This window comes from Pelodiscus sinensis, chromosome 9, assembly GCF_049634645.1.
Source record: "Pelodiscus sinensis isolate JC-2024 chromosome 9, ASM4963464v1, whole genome shotgun sequence".
Taxonomy (NCBI): Eukaryota; Metazoa; Chordata; order Testudines; family Trionychidae; genus Pelodiscus; species Pelodiscus sinensis.
Window position 1 is genome coordinate 65,215,791 of NC_134719.1, and position 23,921 is coordinate 65,239,711.

The 23,921-nt window shown below is 66.2% G+C and overlaps 1 protein-coding gene across 1 annotated transcript in view; it reads left to right on the top strand.

Moving 5' to 3' along the window:
- The window catches only part of TMEM121 (transmembrane protein 121), a 50,702-nt gene extending 43,049 nt beyond the window's left edge, over positions 1 to 7,653 (top strand). Inside the window, exon 2 of the mRNA XM_075937086.1 lies at positions 5,247 to 7,653. Within this exon, the coding sequence (XP_075793201.1) occupies positions 5,886 to 6,824 (939 nt within the window). The 5' untranslated portion in view covers positions 5,247 to 5,885 and the 3' untranslated portion in view covers positions 6,825 to 7,653. The remainder of the gene's footprint in view (positions 1 to 5,246) is intronic.
- The last annotated feature ends 16,268 nt before the right edge of the window (positions 7,654 to 23,921 follow it).

The window sequence follows — 23,921 nt, forward strand, 5'->3', positions numbered from 1 at the left end:
GGGTAGTCGAGTGACTACTTGCTTCCCGCCCCCTTGCTGCCTCTGTACCAGGTGGGGGAAGCAGGAGCTGGTGCTGGGGGGAGCCTGCTTAAAAGCCGGCTCCCCACAGCACCATCTCCGCAGTGTGCTGGCGGGGGAGGGCAAAGCCACAGCAGTCCAGGAGCCAGTGCGAGCCGGGTCTGCCCAGGCCTGGCTCATGCTGGGCCCCGGAGCTACCCCCACGGTGGGTCTGTGGTGACCCAGCCCTGCAGCCCCCCATTCCTAATTCCTGCTCTTTCTTACGGCGAAACGAGGCATCCTGCGGCACCTCAGCCTGACAGATTTGCTAGGGCATCAGCTTCGGCGGGTAAAACCAGGGCGGTTTTGCAGATCCAGATTAGCGCAGCTCCCCGAGTCCTTCTTCCCTAGTGTCTTGTCTCCAGCAGCGCTTTCGTGATGATCCAACGATCCCGCAGTTACTGGAGCGACAAGCTTGTGGTTGTCTTAATCCCCTGCCTCCCTCTGCTGATACAAGCTCCCTGCGCCGGCGGTAAAGCGTTGCAGGTAAGAGCTACCTCTGGGGCCAGGGCATGTGCTTCCAGCAGGCCTCAGGCATGAAATCCAGGGGCTCAAACCTGTGGAGAGCTACTGACCCCCCCCCCGCCGCTCCCCATAAATGGCGCCCTTGCCAAGAAGGCAGAGATCCTCGGCTTTGGAATTTGGAAAGCACATTGCACTTTCCCAAAGGCTTTGCACTCCACGTCCATTCATGTCTCTGGTTTTGGCCTGGGCCCAGTCAAATCGGATGGGGCAGGGGACATGCATCTGGGGTGATGCTGGAGTGAGCTAAGGATGAGCCTTTGCCACAGAACAAAGCCAGCGTCTTGGCAGGGGTGAGGCTAGATCCCCTCCGCGGTCCCTCCTGGCCCTAGATGCTGCAAATCCGCATGAAAAGTCCCGGAGAACCAGGGAAGCCGCAGAGGCCGGGGGAGGGAGGGTGCTGGTGTGAATGTGGCACTGTCTTGCTAGGAGGAACGGAGCAGGGCGGCAGTTGCTGGACAGCCCCTGGTGAAATACGGCCTCGCAGCGGGACCAGCGGCCCCTGCCTGTCCCAGGGGTGTTTGATGGTGCCCTGACACCCGGCCGCCTCCTGCCCACGCGCGGAAGGGCTGCTGGGAGCGCGGGTGCAGCAGGCGCGCCATGTGGAGAGGCTTGTGGGGGGCTGTGAGAATCCATTGGCTTCGCTGCTGAACGACTCGGTGAAGGGGCGCTTCAGACGCACATCCAGTGACGCCGGAATAAATCAAGCCAATGAATGGGAAAGTGACTCTTTAAGCATCCCGACGGGCTGGGAGACAGATGCTCTGTGTGGTTCTGCTGCTCTCGCTTTTAATAGCAGAATTGAAATCACTGAAATAATTGACTCTAATTTGCCAGGTAGAGCTGAGTTCAGGAGCCATCTGCTTGCACTAATGAGCCTCCCTTTTGAAGTCAGCTCTGCTGTGGCTCTGCTTCACGCAGTGTCTCCAACTCCTGTGCTTCCCTGCTCCCTGGCAGCCCTGGCCTGGGAGAGGCAGGAGACACGTGTCCAGCCCTGGGCCAGCCAGGGGAAGGGCAGGGCCCAGACTCCAGTCAGGACTCGGTGGGAGTCAGGCTGGGGCAGGCGCAGGGTCCCTCTTGCACTTCGATCCTCGTGCCGCGCTGCATGGAAACTCGCCAGCAGCTCCAGCGGCCGCCGGACAGCGTCTGAGCCAGGGATCAATGGACACAGGTCAGGCATCGAGAGCGGGACGCTGCCAACCCGGGGGAGCCCGTCAGCCCCCTGGACACTCCGGAGCGTGAAACCGCCGAGCTGGGATTCAGGTGCAAACCTGGCGCCTTCCGACTGGGCCTGACTAGACCCCGGGGGGCTGGCCCCGTGCAGAAGGATTCCCCCCTTTTGGTATTCGCACCTTCTCACCCACAGGGGAGGGGCCCGCCCACCCTGACGGGACTGGGCCCGCGTGGTAACGCCACACGCCCATCGCTGCACACCAGAGGGGCGTTTGCACGGCGTGCGCCCAGGGAGGGGCCTCGCACACCCAGACGGGACTGGCCCCGCGTAGCAGTGCCACACGCCCATCGCTGCACACCAGAGGGGCGTTTGCACGGCGTGCGCCCAGGGAGGGGCCTCGCACACCCAGACGGGACTGGCCCCGCGTAGCAGTGCCACACGCCCATCGCTGCACACCAGAGGGGCGTTTGCACGGCGTGCGCCCAGGGAGGAGCCTCGCACACCCAGACGGGACTGGCCCCGCGTAGCAGTGCCACACGCCCATCGCTGCTCACCAGAGGGGTGTTTGCACGGTGTGCACCTGGGGAGGGGCCTCGCACACCCTGAAGGGACTGGCCCCATGTGGTAACGCCACACGCCCATCGCTGCGCACCAGAGGGGCGTTTGCACGGCGTGCGCCCGGGGAGGGGCCTCGCACACCCAGACGGGACTGGCCCCGCGTAGCCCCCAGTGGCATCTTAGTCCACAGCTGCCCTTAGCGTGTATCTCCGGGGGGGGCTCTGAGTGACGACAGAGCATTCTCTCCAGGGGCTGGCTGGTGGGGCGCCCTCACTGACCCCCCCCAGGGCAGAGCGGCAGAGCCCGGGGGATTCTCCTTCCTGTGCAGTGTGGGGCCCGCGTCACTGACTGGCGTGAGCTAGAGCGAATGGTGGACTGTGGGCGTCGGTGCGAGGTCGCCAGCAACTCGGCCGGAGGTGCTAGGCAGTGGGGAGGGGCTGGGCTCGTGACAGTCCCTGGTGGCCTTAAAGTCCAGCGGTAGGGAGCTGCAAGCCAGAAATGTACAGGCAGAATTGCTTCTAAACAGACGGGGGCAGTGAGTTCCCCCGGGGCACCCACCGCTTCCCAGCTAACCTGGGTCCTTTGAAAGCAGAAATGCTCAGGCGGAAACCAGCATTTCCTCCCGAGAGCCCCGGTCAAATCGGATGGGGCAGGGGACATGCATCCGGGGTGATGCTGGAGTGAGCTAAGGATGAGAGCCCCGGTGGAGCTGGGCTGAGCCATCCCCGGCTGCACATCCCCCGGCGGGCATCTAAAGAGCAGTTCCAGCGACGCTGATGTGCTTTATCTGAACCCTAGGAGAGAATAATCATGGGGCTGAAGGCAGCACGGCGCAGGCCAGGGGCTTGTGCTGATGCAGGCGGCGCACGTGCCCGGGAGTCATTCTGAACAGCGCCTGCAAACTTCTACCAATCACCCCAGGGAGCCCCGAGCGCTGCTGCTCCTGCGCCTGGGCTCCAGTTTCGGACAAGCCGTGAAAGGCTGCTGGCAGTGGGACCTCCCCACCGCCTAATTGGGACTCGGTCAGCTGGGTGGCTGGGGCCAGGTGTTCCTGTCTCCCCTTGGTCTCTCTGCTGATCGGTCATTTTGTACAACAACCGTTATGTGATGGCAAATGCAACTCACTGCAAGATTTAAATGTTTGGTGCTGTGCAGGATAGGTGGGATGCTGGGGGCAGTGCTGCAGTGCAGGGTGGGTGGGATGCTGGGGGCAGTGCTGCAGTGTAGGGGCACTGGGTGGGCAGTGCTGCAGTGCAGGGTGGGCGGGACGCTGGGGGCAGTGCTGCAGTGTAGGGGCACTGGGTGGGCAGTGCTGCAGTGCAGAGTGGGCGGGACGCTGGGGGCAGTGCTGCAGTGTAGGGGCACTGGGTGGGCAGTGCTGCAGTGCAGAGTGGGCGGGATGCTGGGGGCAGTGCTGCAGTGTAGGGGCACTGGGTGGGCAGTGCTGCAGTGCAGAGTGGGCGGGATGCTGGGGGCAGTGCTGCAGTGTAGGGGCACTGGGTGGGCAGTGCTGCAGTGCAGAGTGGGCGGGATGCTGGGGGCAGTGCTGCAGTGTAGGGGCACTGGGTGGGCAGTGCTGCAGTGCAGGGTGGGTGGAACGCTGGGGGCAGTGCTGCAGTGTAGGGGCACTGGGTGGGCAGTGCTGCAGTGCAGAGTGGGCGGGACGCTGGGGGGAGTGCTGCAGTGTAGGGGCACTGGGTGGGCAGTGCTGCAGTGCAGGGTGGGCGGGACGCTGGGGGCAGTGCTGCAGTGTAGGGGCACTGGGTGGGCAGTGCTGCAGTGCAGAGTGGGCGGGACGCTGGGGGCAGTGCTGCAGTGTAGGGGCACTGGGTGGGCAGTGCTGCAGTGCAGAGTGGGCGGGACGCTGGGGGCAGTGCTGCAGTGTAGGGGCACTGGGTGGGCAGTGCTGCAGTGCAGGGTGGGCGGGACGCTGGGGGCAGTGCTGCAGTGCAGGGTGGGTGGGACGCTGGGGGCAGACAGGACACTGGGCTGGGTGGGTCTTGGTCTGAGCCAGGCTGGCTGCTCTGATGTTCTTCTGCTGTAAGTCCAGGAGTTTTCCCTTCCTTTGCCGGGCCGAGGGGCTGAGTCCCTGCAGCGGTAGAACTGGGAGGCTGGAGTGCCGCGGTGGGCCATGTGTGAGTGGCTGGGGGCGGTGGGAGGTCTCTGACCCTGGTCAAGGCAGCAGTGCCCACGTCCCAAGGAAGGACGTGAGTCCAGGAGCGGGTCCCGGAGCGCAGCGTCCTAGCTGGACTCTACCCAGAGCCAGGCGGCTGTGGGCCTGGTGGCCGTCCAGGGGGCTGGGCCGCGTGGGAACAGCCAGTGTGAAGCCTTGGGCACAAGAACGACGTGAGAGTTGCAGGTGGGGTTGGGCTGCGTTTGCCCAGGGCCACGGGGAGCCCAGTGAGGAGTGTGTGTTACGGGCCCCCCACTGGACCCAGCCCCCACCACGGCAGCTTGACCCGTCTGCGGCTCTGCTGGCCCCACGCACGCGGCAGGTCCTGTCCGGTAGCCCCCGCGGCCCTGCCTGACTGCGCCGCTGGCTGGCCCCACGGCCTTGGTCCACAGGTGGGCTGAGGCACACCAGCGCCTCCTAGTGGTCCAGACCTGGTACTGCGCCTGAGCGCCCACGCGCACAGAGCCTCCGCCAAGGGGGGCACGGGGCTGCATGTTCCCTACGCACCCTGCACCCGCAGACGCACGGCCAGGCCCCTCACGTGGAGCCTTACGTAAGTGGGACTGAAGGCAGGAGGGGCACGTGGCTCCCCACACGCCGGTAGCGCTGGTGCACGTGGGTTTAACCTGCCTGAGTGGGCGGGAGGCTCCGTCACAGGGAAGGCGTCCAGCCCACAGCCTACCCAGGCCCCCCAGTGTGTCTTTGCACCCTGCTCTCTGTGGCCAGCAAGCCCTAACCGGCGTTCCCCTTGGTCTCTTCCAGGTCGCAGTGAGCAGCAGGCCGGAGGCCACGGCTCAGTACCCAGCGCCGGGAAGAGCGAGGAAGGTTCGTCGTGGATAATACCAGAGATTCCTGCTGCAGCTGCAGTCGTGGGATCCCCCCATGCCCTGGCCCTTGGGCCATTCCCCATTTCCGGAGCCGCTCTGCCTTTCTCCCGCCCCCCCCTGGCCTGGCCGTGCTGATCTGATCTCCACGGGCCCGGGGCGGAGCCAGGAAGCGCCTTAGACGCTGAATTGCTGCCGCGCGCCATGCGGGGGCGCTGCCTCCCCTCTGACTGGCCCGAGGCAGGGGCTGCGAGGCGCTAGGGGATGTCCGGAAGGATCTCTCGGGGGGACCAGCTTTGCTGCCTAAGGAGCAGAGCTACTGGAGTGGAACCTCGGAAGGGCGACGTGGAATCCCTGGAGCATTTCTCTGCTGAGACACCCCGACGGGAGGCCCTGGAGCGCTGGGGTTGTCTTTGCCTTTTGGGGGGATTTTCATGGCGGGGCTTGTTCCTGGTCCCCGTGGTGCTTTGCTTACAGCTGATGAGCCTCTGCCCCCCGCCCGTGGTCCCCCTGCCCTGACGCAGGCCTGCGCGTGAGGTGACACGAGGAGGCGAGCGGGAGGGCAGCTCACCTCACCATGGTGCTGCCGCCGCCTGACAAGCGCCACGTGTGTCTGACCACCATCGTCATCATGACCAGCATGGCCTTCATGGATGCCTACCTGGTGGAGCAGAACCAAGGGCCCCGGAAGATCGGCGTCTGCATCATCGTCCTGGTGGGAGACATCTGCTTCCTCATCGTGCTGCGCTACGTGGCGGTGTGGGTGGGGGCGGAGGTGAGGACGGCCAAGCGGGGCTACGCCATGATCCTGTGGTTCCTCTACATCTTCGTGCTGGAGATTAAGCTGTATTTCATATTCCAGAACTACAAGGCGGACAAGAGGAATCTGGAGACGGTGGCCAGGAAGGCCTTGACCTTGCTCCTGTCCATCTGCGTGCCCGGGCTCTACCTGGTGCTGGTGGCCTTGGACAGCATGGAGTACATCCGGACCTTCCGGAAGAAGGAGGATCTGCGGGGGCGTCTCTTCTGGGTGGCCCTGGACCTGCTGGATATCTTAGACATCCAGGCCAACCTGTGGGAGCCGCACAAGACTGGGCTGCCCATCTGGGCGGAAGGGCTCATGTTCTTCTACTGCTACATCCTGCTCTTGATCCTGCCTTGCGTCTCGCTGAGCGAGATCAGCATGCAAGGGGAGCACATTGCCCCGCAGAAAATGATGCTCTACCCCGTGCTGAGCCTGGTCACCATCAACGTGGTCACCATCTTCATCCGGGCCATTAACATGGTCTTGTTCCAGGACAGCAGGGTCTCCACCATCTTCATCGGCAAGAACATTATCGCCATGGCCACCAAGGCCTGCACCTTCCTGGAGTACAAGAAGCAGGTGAAGGAGTTCCCCCCCCACGCGATGGCCCTGGAGCTCCAGCAGAACTCCGTCCCCCACAACCAGACTCTGCACAGCACGCAGGGCGTGGCCCACGAGCAGTCGCCCACCAGGGACGTCCTGGACACATGACGGCCCCTCCAGACAGCATCCCTGGCTGCCGCCACCTTGGGGGTGCAGGGAGGCGGGAAGCTGCTCTCCCGTGGCGGGGGGCGAGTGAGACGGACCGGTCCCAGCAAGGAGCGCACTCCAGGCACAAAGCACTCCGGAGCGTCTCCGAGACCTCTTCATCTCAGGTATAGCCCGAGTTCTCCAGGGACCCAAACGAACCAGCTGGGCCCTGGTTCCCCTCCTGCTCCTCCCCGGCGGAGCTGCCCCGTGAAGAGATTGTTACCAGAATCCTTTGGATGGGAAGGGGGGGCGGGGGGGCGGGGCGTGTGCACCAGTGAAGCCCGTGATTATACTTGTCGTCTTCTTCCCAGCGCTCGTGTTTGCTCCTCCCTATTCATAACTGTCCCTGGCTGAGCCTGCCTGGGACTCGGCCTGGCCCCACCGGAAACCTGCCTTTGCTCTTGGGCCCAGCAGGGGCGAGACACAAGTAGCCCCCGAGCCCCACGTGGGGGGGTCTCTTCTGCTGGGCTGCGGCGGCTGGGTCGGGGGCAGGGACGCCGTGGGCAGCGGTGCTCGCCACCCTGGTGTTACCCCAGGGCTGGTGGCTTTGTCTCCTTCACTTGAGCGACTCAGCACAATCGTTCTGGTTCTAGAAGGGGCTCTCGCGCTGGCAGCCCGAACACGCCCGGCTGCCAGGGACGGCGCAGGGCCGCTGCTCCAGAGAGCCCGCCGGGCCAGTGAGCGCGGCAGCAGCTGCCAGAGCCGGCGACGCTCCAGCCCACGCCTTTGTAGAGAGGGCTGCTTGCCACAGCTCCTGTATTTTTAAAATAAAGTATTTCCATAAACAGGAGCGAAGGGCTGCTTGCGCCACGTGGCCGGGGCGGGCGGGGAAGCAGCCCCGTGGCCGGCTCCCCTCCCCTCGGGCCCGGCGACCGCCCCACGCGTGGCTGGGGCCAGCTGAACAAGAGCAATAAAAGCCGTTTTGTGTCGGCTGGGTGGCCCGGAGAAGGCTAGTGGCACCGCGCTGAGATCTCCTGAACCTACGGCAGCTCCCGCCCTCAGCTCGCCAAAGTCCACAGCATCTTCTCCGGGCGCTCCAGCCTGAGGCGAGCTCGGGGCTGGCCTCTCTTCTCCTGGGCCGGCTCCGGCCTCCGCGCAGGAGCCACAGGTCGCCCGTTGCACTGGAGCTGGCTGGGATTTGTGGAGGGAAGAGTTTTCCATGAGAAAATGCTGTTTCGCCAGCTGCAGAATGTGTCGTGGGCACGTGTTGGGTTGGGGCCGTTTTCCATGGACGCGTTTCAAAAAGATGGGGAACTAAAAGGGCCTCGTGTTTGGATTTCGTCTTGCGTTTCCCAGGGTGTCCAGGTCTGGTTCTCCTGTTCCAGTCTGACCTGGACAGTGTCTGAGCTGCGGGTGTCAGGTATTGGCGCACAGGGGCAGGAACAGGCCAATAAGCTCTTCTCAGGCTTTCAGCGATGAGGCTTTTTCTCCATTCGGAGGAAATTTCAACTTTACAGCCGGGTTCTAGATGGAAGCAAATATCCCGCAGGCCGGGTGGTGTCTGGTCTCTGCCTAGCTCTAGTTCTCCTGCTGCCCCTGCCTCCACAGAGCAGCATGCTCCTGCCAGTGGCTTCCCCTCCCCGCAGAGCACGAAGCCCCACGGCAAACCCCGGGAGCTGCTGGTGGGAGCGCCCCCCGGCAGGGCCCCCAGACAGCAGGGCAGATTTAGGCACCCTGCTCGGCTGCCCACAATCCAGTGGCCATCAGGCAACAAGTGACCCCAGTGGCACTGGTGCTACGTAACCCGCTGCGAGCAGGAGGGTCCTCGGCGCCCGCCCCCACGCGCTGTGAGGCTACGTCTACACTGCAGGCTTCTTGCACAAAAACGTGGTGGGCGTCTACACTCAACACGCGCTTGTGCAAGTAAATTTACAGTCTAGCGTCGGAAAACGGCTTCTTCCGGAAGAGTTCTTCCTCTCCCCACGAGGAGTAATCCCTCTTGCACAAGAGGGCAGTGGAGACAGGCAACATGGATTTCTTGCGCAAGAAACCCCTATGGCTAAAATGGCTGTCAGAGCTATCTTGCGCAAGAGAGCGTCCCCGCTGCCTTAGACGCTCTTGCACAAAACACATGGCAGTGTGGACGCGCTCTTGTGGAAGACCTTTTGCACGAGAACTCTTGTGCAAACCAGTTCTTGCACAAGAAGCCTGCAGTGTAGATGTAGCCTAAGTGCTGCGCCCCGACCTCTGCCCTCTCCTGCCCCCTGGGCCGCGCCCCGACCTCTGCCCTCTCCTGTCCCCTGGGCCGTGCCCCGACCTCTGCCCTCTCCTGTCCCCTGGGAAATGGCCCCAAACTGTGTCCTGTCCTCCTCGCCGGGCTGCGCCCCAACCTCCGCCCTGTCCTCCTGGGCGGCTGCACCCCAACCTGGGTGCGCTGATCCTCTGGGATTCCCCCCTGTGCTCAGTCAGGGCCCTACCCCAGCTGTCCCCCGGAAGCCGGAATCCCCAGGCGGGAAGAGCGGCTTGCCAGGTGCCCTGAGGCTCCCTGCCTCCTAGTTGGTGCTGACCTGCCAGCCCCTGCCAAGGGACCGAGACCCCAGTGGGGCACCAGGCTTCCCCCAGAAATCTCTGCAGCCCCCTCACTCAGCGGCAGCTCCCCCACCCCCTCCCACTCGCCGTGGGGCCGAGGGCAGCAGGGTGGAGCGCCAGAGCCGGGCAGGCCTGTGGGAAGGCAGGGCTGGCTCTTGGCTGTGCTCGGGCCCTGGGGACGCCCAGCAGCCAGCCACGGCCACACTCGCACCGCTGGCTGTGGAAGTTGGGCCAGCTGATGCAGGGTGAGCGCCGGGCCTGGCTCAGGCCACGAGCCCGCGGGGGCACCCGACACAGAGCCCTGAGCGGGAGCGTTCGCTGGGGGGTGGACTTGCCCCAGTCACCAGGGTCTGGCCTGGGTCTGAGCTGCCCCTCGTGAGAGGCCGGGCCCTGGCCCTGTGAGCCCCCCTGCACGGGGCCTGTGCTTAGCAGTGGGCAAGCTCCCAAGCCTTCCCGGGCCAAGGCTTGCCAATGGGCTTGCCAAAGAAAAGAGTCACCCTGCCCCTCCCCCGGGCCACGCTCCAGCCCCAGCCGCCCCTGCCCACGCTGGGCAGTCAGCCAATCGTCTCGCACGACTCGCCAGGCCCCTGCCAGGCCACAGAACTGGAGCTCAGTGGGCTGGTGTCAGCTGCACGCCTCCGGAAGCAGGTCCCCCCGCAGGAGGCTCCAGCTGGCTGTGGGGCGTGTTCTGAGCCTGCCGACCTGCCTGTGGTCCCGAGGGCCCCGCCAGGCCAGGATCTAGGTCACTCCCACGAGCAGCTCGGCCTTGCGGGGACGCGCTCTACCTGCCAAGCGGCTCCCGGGACACAGCTCCCTGCACAGCCACAGGCAGCGAGGGCCAGGGGCGTTAGCTGCGGCTGCCGCTTCCCTCCTGGGGCCCGTCCTCCGAGATGCAAAGCAGGGAGGGAAGCAAAGCATGCGCCCTTGAAGCGGCCCAGAGCGCAGTGGGCCACGGCTGCCTCACGCCTTCCCAGAGGGCGCCGGGCGCTAGGCAGGGTTAGCGGCAATTAATTCACTCGCTGCCTTGCTCTGCAAAGACACACTGACCCGCCTGATGCCATTAGCCCCCGGCATGATTAGCATCCCTGCAATCAGCGCCCACGTAGCTAAGAACCCGCTGCCCCCGTTGGTGGCTAATTGATGTGTGTCCCATTCTTATAACGCTTTTCCCGCCTCGCTCAACGGGCGCCCGCCTGCCCTCGAGCTCTGGGCCTGGCTGGGATGCGCCAGACACACGCCACGTTCCGGGGGCCCCCTGGGCCGGGGGGCACAGAGCTGCTCCCATAGGTGCAGCCAGACACCTGCCAGACGCCATCAGGCACATCCCCGGCCACTCGTCCCTGCTTCTCGCCCTCGGCTCAGCCAGCCCTACCGCGTGCAGGCCAGGCGCCCTCAGCGACACAGCCTGGCCCCCCTCGCGGGGTGTTCCCGGTGCCTGGCACGGGGCGGCGCCAGGCAGGGAGCGAGACGGGCCAGGCCCAGGCCCAGGCGGGCGTAGCTGAACGGAGCCTCGGCGCGGCAGCCACGTGCTGGCGCAGGCTCCATGTGTGCAGCTCGTTTTGCCGTGCAGCGCTGATGCAGCGAGCCCAGGACGGGGAGCTGCCCGGCCCCAGGCCTGGCCCACACTGAGCGCTGGCTGCAGGGTCAGGGCGCCCCCTCGCCATCCTGGGACGGGCGTGCCTTGCCCAACCGCCTCGCTGCTTCAGGCCTGGACCCCCGGTCACGGGGGCCTGCTCCCCCGCCCTGGAAACCAGTCTCGGGGGAAGGCCCCAGCTCCTGCACGGCGGGCGAGTCAGCACCCGTGTCTCGCGGTGACTCAGGACCAGCCCCGTCCCTCTGCTGGGCCGGGGGGACAGACCACATGGACGGTCCCCACTGCCCAGTGCTCGTGCGTAGCAGCGTACTGCTCACCACAGCCTCCCTGGGAGCAGCTGGTATCCCACCTGGCCGGCTGGGAAACTGAGGCACAGAGAGGCTAAGTGACTGGCCCACGGTCCCATGGGGGTAGGCCCTTTCTCGCTCTGAAATGACAGTGTAAGTGGGTTGCAGAGCAGGGCCTGCCCACGGCATTGGGGGGGCTAACCCCTCTCCCCCTCCCATGGCCTTTCCTACCCTCCTGCTCCCACCAGCTGCCCCGGAGCCCAGAGCGACACCCCACGCTGCGCCCGGCCCTGTGCTCCTGGCCAACAGCTGGGGGCTGGGCAGGGGGAATGTAGCCCATCATCCCCCCGGCTGTGCAGGCTGGGACACCCCCCAAGCCACTGGTAAGCTGGGGCCAAGCGTCCTCCAGCAGGTAACACAGAGGCAGCGTGTGTAGCCCTGGGCTGCCATCCAGGTCTCTCTCAACCTGCTCCCCAAGGGCCGTGCGGGCACACCGGGGCGTGAGGACGTGACTAACGCAGGGCACCGTGACCGTCCAGTCTGACCGGCCTGGCACCGACCAGAGCCCCTCTCCAGGGACGGCGCCGCTGGAGAAGCTGGGGCTGATCTTTGGGAAGCGACACCCCAGCACGCCCAGGTAAGGAGTGTTCCAGCAGAGACCCGCCCGCCGCACTGCTAGTCGGCGCGTGTCCCGGTCGGCTCGCCTCTGCCAGCGCAGGAGCCGTGTGCAGAGGGGTGGGTCCTTCAGCCAGTAAGTGCGCGTGCAAATACACCGTGGCAGGCCGTGAACTCCGAGGCCTGATCCCGTGCGAGGAGGCGCCCAGCACGCAGGAATCTCAGAGCCGCGGCACACACAAACTTGGAACGCCGGGAGCCTTTGCACGTCTCCCCCACTCGGCCGCGTCCGTGGCTGACGGTGCATTTCGCACACCGGTGTTCTGACGGGGCCAGGGCACGGAGCCATCTGCTGCGCGTTCCAGCCGCTCTGCCCGGGCAGGCTCAGCGTTTTGCGCTCCACACGGGCTGCAGCAGGTTGATAGCGGGGGTGCTGACAGTGGGCATCCTAGACCTGGGGTATTACCACTGCCGGCCAGGGTGTGGCCGCCGCCCCGCAGCCTTCGCTCCAGCAGCCCGGAGCCACGTGTGGGCGCCAGGAAGAGCCCCTGCCTGCACCGAGGCAGGACCTGTCTGTACCTGCCAGCTGCATCGCACCCGAGGGGATAAACCGCTCACAGTGTCAGCGCTCCCAGCCACTTGCACCAGGGTGCTCTAGGCCACCCCTGCACCACCCCCGTGCCTGGGCACTGCCCAACCACGTCCTGCAGCCCGCTGTGAAAAATCTCCTCTCGCCCCTGTACGGCGCCCCTCGTGCTCTGCTCCCTGCACGTTAGCCCAGCTCCTGCCGCTCACTCGCCCCCCTGCTCTCCCCTACCCCAGGAAAGCGCCCGTGAGCAGCTCGGCCAGCTCAAGTCCTGCTGGAGGGACGTGTCCCGAGGGCCCGGCATTGCCGGAGTGCGGCATCCGGCGGGCACCCCGCTAACGCAGCGTCCTCTTGGCCACTCCGGCTGCTCGAGCACAGCAGCTCCGCCTCCCTGGCCCCCGGGTGATGCTGGCCCCCAGGCGGTGGCGTTGCTGATCCCACAGCAAACGAGGCAGGGATGCGTAAAGCAGCGAGACCAGCTCCAGGGACCGGGGCTGCAGAATGAGGTTGGGTGATTCCAGGAGGCTGGCTACCTCGCTGAAAGCAGCCAAGGGAGAGGGCCCCGAATGTCAGAGTCCTAACTACAGCGGGGTGTTTGCAATATGCCAGCCCCACTGCCCCGCCCCAGCTAGCCCTGTGCATGAGCCCTCTGAGTGCCCGAGGGCTCTCCCGCCCGCCCCTTTCCTGCCCTCTCCTAGGCTGCCTCTGCTCTGCAGGTCGGCCCCGTGTCCGCGCAGGGCTTCTGAGGTCTTACGCCGTGGGAGCCCGGGACGATACCCCCAGGCCTGACGAGCTCCTGCTCCTTAGCCACCCAGGCACCGCACCTTTGGGACGGAGCGTGGCCCACACACTGCTGCAGAACACAGCTGGATTCCAGCACATTGCGTCTGGCGCTTCTGCAGGCTTTGTGCTTTGCCTGACTGTCCCAGCCACCAGGTCTTTACTTCGTCACTTCCCCTTTCCAGTCCAGGGTAGGCCTGGCCGGGCAGTGACCACGTCCCATTTGGCTGTGCTATCGGAGCAGGCGTTTCATATTTAAGGGATGCCGGCTGAGCCCAGGTAACCTGGGTGGATGTGGGGTCTATGGCCCTCGCGCTCGCTTGCTCGGGGACACCTGAGCCCTCTGGGTCCTGCTAGGCCACAGAGCAGGGTCAGGGCTTGTAACCATTTCTCTTCGGCCTGCTGCTGTTCACCGGTTTCCTCTGCAGTGTGCAGCTTGCCCTTTAGAGGTTCCTTGCCACCGCGGGAACGGCTCATCTGTCACATCCCGCGAGAAAGGGCAGGGGTCACGCCTCTCGCCGTCCTTCCGCCTCGCTCCGAATGCCCCACTCGGCTGGCTCTGGCCACAGGCAGGGCGCTTGGCGCCGGGCACGCAAGGCAGACCCCCGGGGAAGGCCGCTAAGCCACCCTACCAGGGAGGGTGTCTGGCTCACCTCTGAGCCGGGCGGGGCGTCAGAAGGGCGCTCCGGGAGGAGCTGGCAGCGGCTCAGGGGAAAGGCCCCCCCGTGCAGAGGGAGGTGGCTCCATTCGCAGGCTGCAGCTGTCACCTTCTTGACAAGGCACCAGGAGTCCTGAGCTCCATTTTCAGCCCAGGACAAGTCAGCTCACCGCCCTGGTGAGACAAGGGCAGGGCCCCACGTCGCAGGCCTGGGCTACGGCTGCCTCGGAAATGAGCTGGCCCATGTGGGGAGGAGCCTTTGGAACAAGGACAGAAACCCCACCGGGAAAACGGGCGCCTGACACCACTTCCATCCCACCCACCCCTTTGCCAAAGGTGCCAGGGGGGAGAAACAGTGCTCAGGACTCAGAGCGGTGCTTTGCATGGGCACCAGTGGCCCTCTGGGTGCAGAGTGAAGGAGGAAGAGAGAGAGGCAAAGCCAGTGCCTGAGGCAGGGTCAGAGAGGCTGCGTCTAGACTGGAAGCCTCTTGCGAAAAAGAGCGTCTAGACGACGAGCAGAGCTTTCCAAAGAGCAAGAGCGCGCCCAGGCAGTCTGGATGCAGGTGAAGTTTTTTCGAAAAAACCCTGCAGTCTAGACACACCCAGAGAGGCAAAGCCAGTGAATGGGGCGAATGAGGCAGGGTCAGAGAGAGGCCAAACCAATGAATGAGCCCGGGTCCGTGAACGAGACAGGGTCGGAGAGTGGATTGGCCGGTGCTCCAATGGAGCCGTGTTCATTCATCGCATGAGTTGTGAGTGAGGCTGGTGCTCAAGGCGTGGAGCCAGCTGGGTCTGGGTCGCTCTGCTTCCTGCTGCCTGCTATGAATCGCTCCTTAAGGGTGTAAATTCCCGCCAGTGGGTGTGATGAAATGGCCAACAACAATAACTCGCGCGCGCTTATCCGGCACTTTTCCTCAGTTGGGCTCAAAGTGCTTTCCAAAAGTGGTCGTTAGCACTGCTAGCTTAGCGATGGGGAAACTGAGGCAGAGAGGGACGTTACTTGCGCGCGTCGCCTCGCGCAGCCAAGGCAGGGCAGGACCCCAGTCTCTGAGCTGCGCGCGTGTGTCCCAGCACCAGGCCACACTGCTCAAAAAGGCCGGGCGGGGCGCCCCACAGGACCTCACTGTCTCACCATGCAGAGCACAGACTAGGCAGAGTGTCCCAGCGGGGTGGGGGCTGGGCCAGGGGAGCCGGTGCTTTGTGCTAGGTTAACACAGCTCCCACGTGATGGTCGTTGCATTGCCGGCCTTCTCTGTGGCCCAGGCTTCGTGGCTGGGGACCTATAACCAGCGGGCCCTGGAAGTGGGGTGCTTGTGTGGCCGCCCAGGAGAGAGGCCACTGCTGCTCAGCTGGGCACCCACAACTAGGTTTCGTTTCTCCTGGTGGTGCACATTCACACAGGCCTCGGTGCACATCAACATTTATTCTGCACACAAATGGAAAAGATTAGAGGGGACATGGCCTGTAACAGTCGTCTCCCTGGCCAGGTGTGCCCGTAGCATCTCTTCCCCAGCTCGCGGCTCAGAAAAGGCCCCCGGCACGCCAGCTGTGGCTTCCCCCATCAGACGGTTCATGGGGAATTGGGGCTGTTGCCCTTAATAACATCACATTGCAGCTGACGGTTTCAGCCCATAATCAGATCAACCATTAATCTTAGGCCGTTTAATCTGATAGGCTCCAGCTACCGCGGAGTGTTAACTGAACCGATTATCTGATTACTAATGATCTTTCTGCAGAGGCTTCTGACAATTATTGAACCATGCCGGTAAGCCCTCGCCAGCTGGCCATGAATTCAGCTGCGCCTGGCCACATCATGCGTGTGGCTGGCTCTGTAACAGTAGCACAAATTAGACTCCAGCCCAATCTCTCTAGTTTATAGCGCAGGAAGAGGCTGGATTTACAGTGAGGTGTAGTGACGGCTGCTCTGCTCACTGGAGGCTGGGACGTACGCACCCGGCTGCACCGTGATCTAGGGCTAGATGCATTCGCCGGAAATAGAGCAAGACTCTCCCTTATTCATCTCTTCTGGAGAGTCTTTGCGTTGCGTTTCTGCGTTATTATTGCACATTCCACAGGCCCGCCCTGGCCGTACCACCAGCGACAGCGCGGGAGGAGCGCAGAGCAGTAAAACTCTCGTGAGTGCCCCCTAGGGGCCGGGTGAGGTGCCGTGTGACTTCGCCAGCTCCTGGTGCCCCTGCAGGCTGCCGCCCTCGCCAGGCAGCTCCTCAATGGCTCAGCCCTCCAGCCAGCCAGCCAGTCGATGCGAATGTGAGCGCGACGCGCTGCCTGTCCTCACTGGGGCCTTCAGTCCCGTCTCTGGGCTCTAAAACCTTCACTTGCCCCCTTCTCGCCAAGGGCTGGTGGGGAACCCAGGCCTGCCCAGTGCGTCGGGGCCCACTAGACCCTGCACAGGGGACCAGACGGCCCCGTTTTATAAGGACAGCCCCAATATTTGGGGCTTTGTCTTACAGAGGAGCCTGTTATCCCTGCTGTGACTCTTCTCACTTGCTCTCTGCTCACCCTCCCTAGGCAGCAGCCACTTCCCCTGCCTCGCAGGGCTGAAGGGCTCCACTCCTCTTCCCCTCACCTTACAGTGCCACCCGGTGTGCTAGGTTCTCTGGAGCACCTGGGAACAGCCAGACGGCCCCTCTCCTGCCCTGCTGCTCTGGTCCCAGGCTGTGACAGACCAGCGCCCCGCTGCCCTCCCCTCCCCCCAGCCCAGATCCTTTTATCTGCACTGGTAGGCTCTGGCTGCTTCTGCCAGCTCCCTCCAGGCAGGCCGGGAGGACTCACTTGTGCCGCTCTGGCCTAGGCCAGGCTGTGGTAAGACTGCAGGTCGCCAGCAAGGCGCCCGCAGGGCCAGATACACACACTTCCCAGCTGGCTTACACTGAGGTCAATGAAACTCAATCTGTCTGTGCCTACCCCCAGGCGGGTTGGTCGCAGCCTGTAAGTAGGTGCGTTGAGCACAGAGCCGGAGAGCAGAGCCCAGCAGACAAACCCAGACCACGCTCCAGGGTGGGGAGCTGACGCCGGACGCCGGTCGGCGCAGCAGGCTCTAGCCCAACCCGACATCATGGGTGTGATGCTGGGCTCGCCAGGCAATGGCCCGTGGTGTGTGCTATGGAGACGGCCCGACCACAGCGGTGTCTTCTGGCTGGTAAATCTAGGAGAGCTGACCCTGCAGGGCAGCCCCGTGGTCTCTCCACATGGACTGGAGCCGCGGGCAGCCAAGTGACTGGCCCAAGAGCTCTGGGAAGCCAGAGGGTCAGATCAGCAGTCCTAGGAAACCCGGGTACTCGCACCCCCGCTCTGCTTTATGCGCTGCCATGTGACTCACACGGTTCCCATGGCAGCCACGAGCTGCTCCCAGGCCAGCGTGAGCCGGGGGTATAATTACCCCATTGGTCTGAGCGTAGCGGCGTGCGCCTGCGGAGAGCTGCTCTCGCCAACAGCAAGATGCTTCTGAAAGCAGCGGCGCACTCCAGGGCGGGGGAGAGGGGCTCTTCGCCACACGTGCCCGCCTGCGGTGCCCGGCCTCGCTGGCGAAAGGCCCGTGAGCATCACTCGCACAGTGACGCTGATCTCGGCCCTTCACCGCAACCAGAGTCGCGCCACATGCACGAGAGGGTGGGAGATGGGGTCTGAATGGGGATTGGTGGGCGTGCCCCGGCTCCTCCTGGCTTTAGCAGGGTGTTTCCTGCAAACTCGGGGGCAGAGCGGCACCGAACTCCAAGCCAGCCCCTCCTCCCGCTAGGTGAGTTAGAGGACACAGCACAGACTAGAAAACACCAGATTTATTGCTCCAAATCTTCTTTCCTGACAGAAAATGGCTTTCTGACAGTGTCAATTTGGGGGGAAACTGAGGCATTTCACCAGGAAATGGGGAGGGGATTCAGTGAGGAGGTCAGCGAAAACCTTTGACAAAAACAAACAAAAAAGAATCAGGTAGAAAAACTTTCCTGGGGGAAAATCATTTCCCAGCCTGGTCTAGTGATTAAATGCTCCCCAAAGCCGCCTCTGAATAGCGTGAACACGGGAGCAGCGCGCACCAAGTCGGGAAGCCAGCCTGGCACGCTGCGCCCGGGCCGGGTCCCCGCCACCCGGAGCTGCTGCAGGAGCCCGGCAGGGCTAGACTCCTACCCGGGGGACTGGTTCGGATCCCTGGCAGCGTGAGCCTAGAGTCGGCTAGTGGCCAGGTCTGCCAAGCCAATGCCTTGGCGCGCGCGCACACACACACACAGGCACGCACGCACACAGGCACGCGCACACACACGCGCGCACACACACAGGCACGCACACACACGCGCGCGCACACGCACGCGCGCACAATTCAAAGCGGCACCCGGCAATGCAAACGCCGGAGAAGGGATTGCAAAGTGAATTGCTCCCGGCGCATCCCTGCGTGTGGCAGATGCGAACCGGACGGTATTTCCTCCGTGCGCCCTCAGCGGGGCAACGAGCCCCCTGAAAACAGTAGACCGCGGGGCCAAGGGGCGTGTTCGCATTCCAGAGCCAGCGAGACAGGTGAGTGAGGCCATCTCCGTATACAGCGCGTGGCAATCAGCCCCCCCCAGCCCAGCACCGCTGCCACCCGCAAGCAATCAGCCCCCCCCAGCCCAGCACTGCTGCCACCCGCAAGCAATCAGCCCCCCCCCAGCCCAGCACTGCTGCCACCCGCAATCAGCCCCCCCCAGCCCAGCACCGCTGCCACCCGCAAGCAATCAGCCCCCCCCCCCCAGCCCAGCACCGCTGCCACCCGCAAGCAATCAGCCCCCCCCAGCCCAGCACCGCTGCCACCCGCAAGCAATCAGCCCCCCCCCAGCCCAGCACCGCTGCCACCCGCAAGCAATCAGCCCCCCCCAGCCCAGCACCGCTGCCACCCGCAAGCAATCAGCCCCCCCCCAGCCCAGCACCGCTGCCACCCGCAAGCAATCAGCCCCCCCCAGCCCAGCACCGCTGCCACCCGCAAGCAATCAGCCCCCCCCCAGCCCAGCACTGCTGCCACCCGCAAGCAATCAGCCCCCCCCAGCCCAGCACCGCTGCCACCCGCAAGCAATCAGCCCCCCCCCAGCCCAGCACTGCTGCCACCCGCAAGCAATCAGCCCCCCCCAGCCCAGCACCGCTGCCACCCGCAAGCAATCAGCCCCCCCCCCCAGCCCAGCACCGCTGCCACCCGCAAGCAATCAGCCCCCCCCCAGCCCAGCACCGCTGCCACCCGCAAGCAATCAGCCCCCCCCCAGCCCAGCACCGCTGCCACCCGCAAGCAATCAGCCCCCCCAGCCCAGCACCGCTGCCACCCGCAAGCAATCAGCCCCCCCCAGCCCAGCACTGCTGCCACCCGCAAGCAATCAGCCCCCCCCAGCCCAGCACCGCTGCCACCCGCAAGCAATCAGCCCCCCCCAGCCCAGCACCGCTGCCACCCGCAAGCAATCAGCCCCCCCCCAGCCCGGCACCGCTGCCACCCGCAAGCAATCAGCCCCCCCCCAGCCCGGCACCGCTGCCACCCGCAAGCAATCAGCCCCCCCCAGCCCGCACCGCTGCCACCCGCAAGCAATCAGCCCCCCCCCAGCCCAGCACCGCTGCCACCCGCAAGCAATCAGCCCCCCCCCAGCCCGGCACCGCTGCCACCCGCAATCAGCCCCCCCCAGCCCAGCACCGCTGCCACCGCCAAGCAATCAGCCCCCCCCAGCCCAGCACTGCTGCCACCCGCAAGCAATCAGCCCCCCCAGCCCAGCACCGCTGCCACCCGCAAGCAATCAGCCCCCCCAGCCCAGCACTGCTGCCACCCGCAAGCAATCAGCCCCCCCCCAGCCCAGCACCGCTGCCACCCGCAAGCAATCAGCCCCCCCCCCCAGCCCAGCACCGCTGCCACCCGCAAGCAATCAGCCCCCCCCAGCCCAGCACCGCTGCCACCCGCAAGCAATCAGCCCCCCCCAGCCAGCACCGGCTGCCACCCGCAAGCAATCAGCCCCCCCCCAGCCCAGCACCGCTGCCACCCGCAAGCAATCAGCCCCCCCCAGCCCAGCACCGCTGCCACCCGCAAGCAATCAGCCCCCCCCCAGCCCCAGCACCGCTGCCACCCGCAAGCAATCAGCCCCCCCCAGCCCGGCACCGCTGCCACCCGCAAGCAATCAGCCCCCCCCAGCCCGGCACCGCTGCCACCCGCAAGCAATCAGCCCCCCCCAACCCGGCACCGCTGCCACCCGCAATCAGCCCCCCCCAGCCCAGCACCGCTGCCACCCGCAAGCAATCAGCCCCCCCCAGCCCAGCACCGCTGCCACCCGCAAGCAATCAGCCCCCCCCCAGCCCAGCACCGCTGCCCACCCGCAATCAGCCCCCCCAGCCCAGCACTGCTGCCACCCGCAAGCAATCAGCCCCCCCAGCCCAGCACCGCTGCCACCCGCAAGCAATCAGCCCCCCCCAGCCCAGCACCGCTGCCACCCGCAAGCAATCAGCCCCCCCAGCCCAGCACCGCTGCCCACCCGCAAGCACAGCCCCCCAGCCCAGCACCGCTGCCACCCGCAAGCAATCAGCCCCCCCCCCAGCCCAGCACCGCTGCACCCGCAAGCAATCAGCCCCCCCCCAGCCCAGCACTGCTGCCACCCGCAAGCAATCAGCCCCCCCCAGCCCAGCACCGCTGCCACCCGCAAGCAATCAGCCCCCCCCCCAGCCCAGCACCGCTGCCACCCGCAAGCAATCAGCCCCCACCCCAGCCCAGCACTGCTGCCACCCGCAAGCAATCAGCCCCCCCCAGCCCAGCACTGCTGCCACCGCAAGCAATCAGCCCCCCCCAGCCCAGCACCGCTGCCACCCGCAAGCAATCAGCCCCCCCCCCCAGCCCAGCACCGCTGCACCCGCAAGCAATCAGCCCCCCCCCAGCCCAGCACTGCTGCCACCCGCAATGCGGCACTGCACCCGCAAGCAATCAGCCCCCCCCAGCCCAGCACTGCTGCCACCCGCAAGCAATCAGCCCCCCCCCAGCCCAGCACCCGCTGCCACCCGCAAGCAATCAGCCCCCCCCCCAGCCCAGCACCGCTGCCACCCGCAAGCAATCAGCCCCCCCCAGCCCAGCACTGCTGCCACCCGCAAGCAATCAGCCCCCCCCAGCCCAGCACCGCTGCCACCCGCAAGCAATCAGCCCCCCCCAGCCCAGCACCGCTGCCACCCGCAAGCAATCAGCCCCCCCCCCAGCCCAGCACCGCTGCCCACCCGCAAGCAATCAGCCCCCCCCCAGCCCAGCACCGCTGCCACCCGCAAGCAATCAGCCCCCCCAGCCCAGCACCGCTGCCACCCGCAAGCAATCAGCCCCCCCCCAGCCCAGCACCGCTGCCACCCGCAAGCAATCAGCCCCCCCCCCCAGCCCAGCACCGCTGCCACCCCGCAAGCAATCAGCCCCCCCCCAGCCCAGCACCGCTGCCACCCGCAAGCAATCAGCCCCCCCCCCCAGCCCAGCACCGCTGCCACCCGCAAGCAATCAGCCCCCCCCCCAGCCAGCACCGCTGCCACCCGCAAGCAATCAGCCCCCCCCAGCCCAGCACCGCTGCCACCCCGCAAGCAATCAGCCCCCCCCAGCCCAGCACCGCTGCCACCCGCAAGCAATCAGCCCCCCCCAGCCCAGCACCGCTGCCACCCGCAACCCAGCACCGCTGCCACCCGCAAGCAATCAGCCCCCCCCCCAGCCCAGCACTGCTGCCACCCGCAAGCAATCAGCCCCCCCAGCCCAGCACCGCTGCCACCCGCAAGCAATCAGCCCCCCCCAGCCCAGCACCGCTGCCACCCGCAAGCAATCAGCCCCCCCCCCAGCCCAGCACCGCTGCCACCCGCAAGCAATCAGCCCCCCCCCCAGCCCAGCACCGCTGCCACCCGCAAGCAATCAGCCCCCCCCCCCAGCCCAGCACCGCTGCCACCCGCAAGCAATCAGCCCCCCCCCCAGCCCAGCACCGCTGCCACCCGCAAGCAATCAGCCCCCCCCCAGCCCAGCACCGCTGCCACCCGCAAGCAATCAGCCCCCCCCCAGCCCAGCACTGCTGCCACCCGCAAGCAATCAGCCCCCCCCAGCCCAGCACCGCTGCCACCCGCAAGCAATCAGCCCCCCCCAGCCCAGCACCGCTGCCACCCGCAAGCAATCAGCCCCCCCCCCCAGCCCAGCACCGCTGCCACCCGCAAGCAATCAGCCCCCCCCCCCCAGCCCAGCACCGCTGCCACCCGCAAGCAATCAGCCCCCCCCCCCCAGCCCAGCACCGCTGCCACCCGCAAGCAATCAGCCCCCCCCCAGCCCAGCACCGCTGCCACCCGCAAGCAATCAGCCCCCCCAGCCCAGCACCGCTGCCACCCGCAAGCAATCAGCCCCCCCCCCAGCCCAGCACCGCTGCCACCCGCAAGCAATCAGCCCCCCCCAGCCCAGCACCACTGCCACCTGCAAGCAATCAGCCCCCCCCAGCCCAGCACTGCTGCCACCCGCAAGCAATCAGCCCCCCCAGCCCAGCACCACTGCCACCTGCAAGCAATCAGCCCCCCCCAGCCCAGCACCGCTGCCACCCGCAAGCAATCAGCCCCCCCCCAGCCCAGCACCGCTGCCACCCGCAAGCAATCAGCCCCCCCCAGCCCAGCACCACTGCCACCTGCAAGCAATCAGCCCCCCCCAGCCCAGCACCGCTGCCACCCGCAAGCAATCAGCCCCCCCCAGCCCAGCACTGCTGCCACCCGCAAGCAATCAGCCCCCCCCCAGCCCAGCACCGCTGCCACCCGCAAGCAATCAGCCCCCCCCAGCCCAGCACCACTGCCACCCGCAAGCAATCAGCCCCCCCCAGCCCAGCACCGCTGCCACCCGCAAGCAATCAGCCCCCCCCCCAGCCCAGCACTGCTGCCACCCGCAAGCAATCAGCCCCCCCCCAGCCCAGCACCGCTGCCACCCGCAAGCAATCAGCCCCCCCCCAGCCCAGCACTGCTGCCACCCGCAAGCAATCAGCCCCCCCCAGCCCAGCACCACTGCCACCCGCAAGCAATCAGCCCCCCCAGCCCAGCACCGCTGCCACCCGCAAGCAATCAGCCCCCCCCCAGCCCAGCACTGCTGCCACCCGCAAGCAATCAGCCCCCCCCAGCCCAGCACCGCTGCCACCCGCAAGCAATCAGCCCCCCCCAGCCCAGCACCGCTGCCACCCGCAAGCAATCAGCCCCCCCCCAGCCCAGCACTGCTGCCACCCGCAAGCAATCAGCCCCCCCCCAGCCCAGCACCGCTGCCACCCGCAAGCAATCAGCCCCCCCCCCCAGCCCAGCACCGCTGCCACCCGCAAGCAATCAGCCCCCCCCAGCCCAGCACCGCTGCCACCCGCAAGCAATCAGCCCCCCCCCAGCCCAGCACCGCTGCCACCCGCAAGCAATCAGCCCCCCCCCCAGCCCAGCACTGCTGCCACCCGCAAGCAATCAGCCCCCCCAGCCCAGCACCGCTGCCACCCGCAAGCAATCAGCCCCCCCCAGCCCAGCACCGCTGCCACCCGCAAGCAATCAGCCCCCCCCCCCCCAGCCCAGCACCGCTGCCACCCGCAAGCAATCAGCCCCCCCCCCCCAGCCCAGCACCGCTGCCACCCGCAAGCAATCAGCCCCCCCCCCCCAGCCCAGCACCGCTGCCACCCGCAAGCAATCAGCCCCCCCCCAGCCCAGCACCGCTGCCACCCGCAAGCAATCAGCCCCCCCCAGCCCAGCACCGCTGCCACCCGCAAGCAATCAGCCCCCCCCCCAGCCCAGCACCGCTGCCACCCGCAAGCAATCAGCCCCCCCCAGCCCAGCACCACTGCCACCTGCAAGCAATCAGCCCCCCCCCAGCCCAGCACCGCTGCCACCCGCAAGCAATCAGCCCCCCCCAGCCCAGCACCACTGCCACCTGCAAGCAATCAGCCCCCCCCAGCCCAGCACCACTGCCACCTGCAAGCAATCAGCCCCCCCCAGCCCAGCACCGCTGCCACCCGCAAGCAATCAGCCCCCCCCAGCCCAGCACTGCTGCCACCCG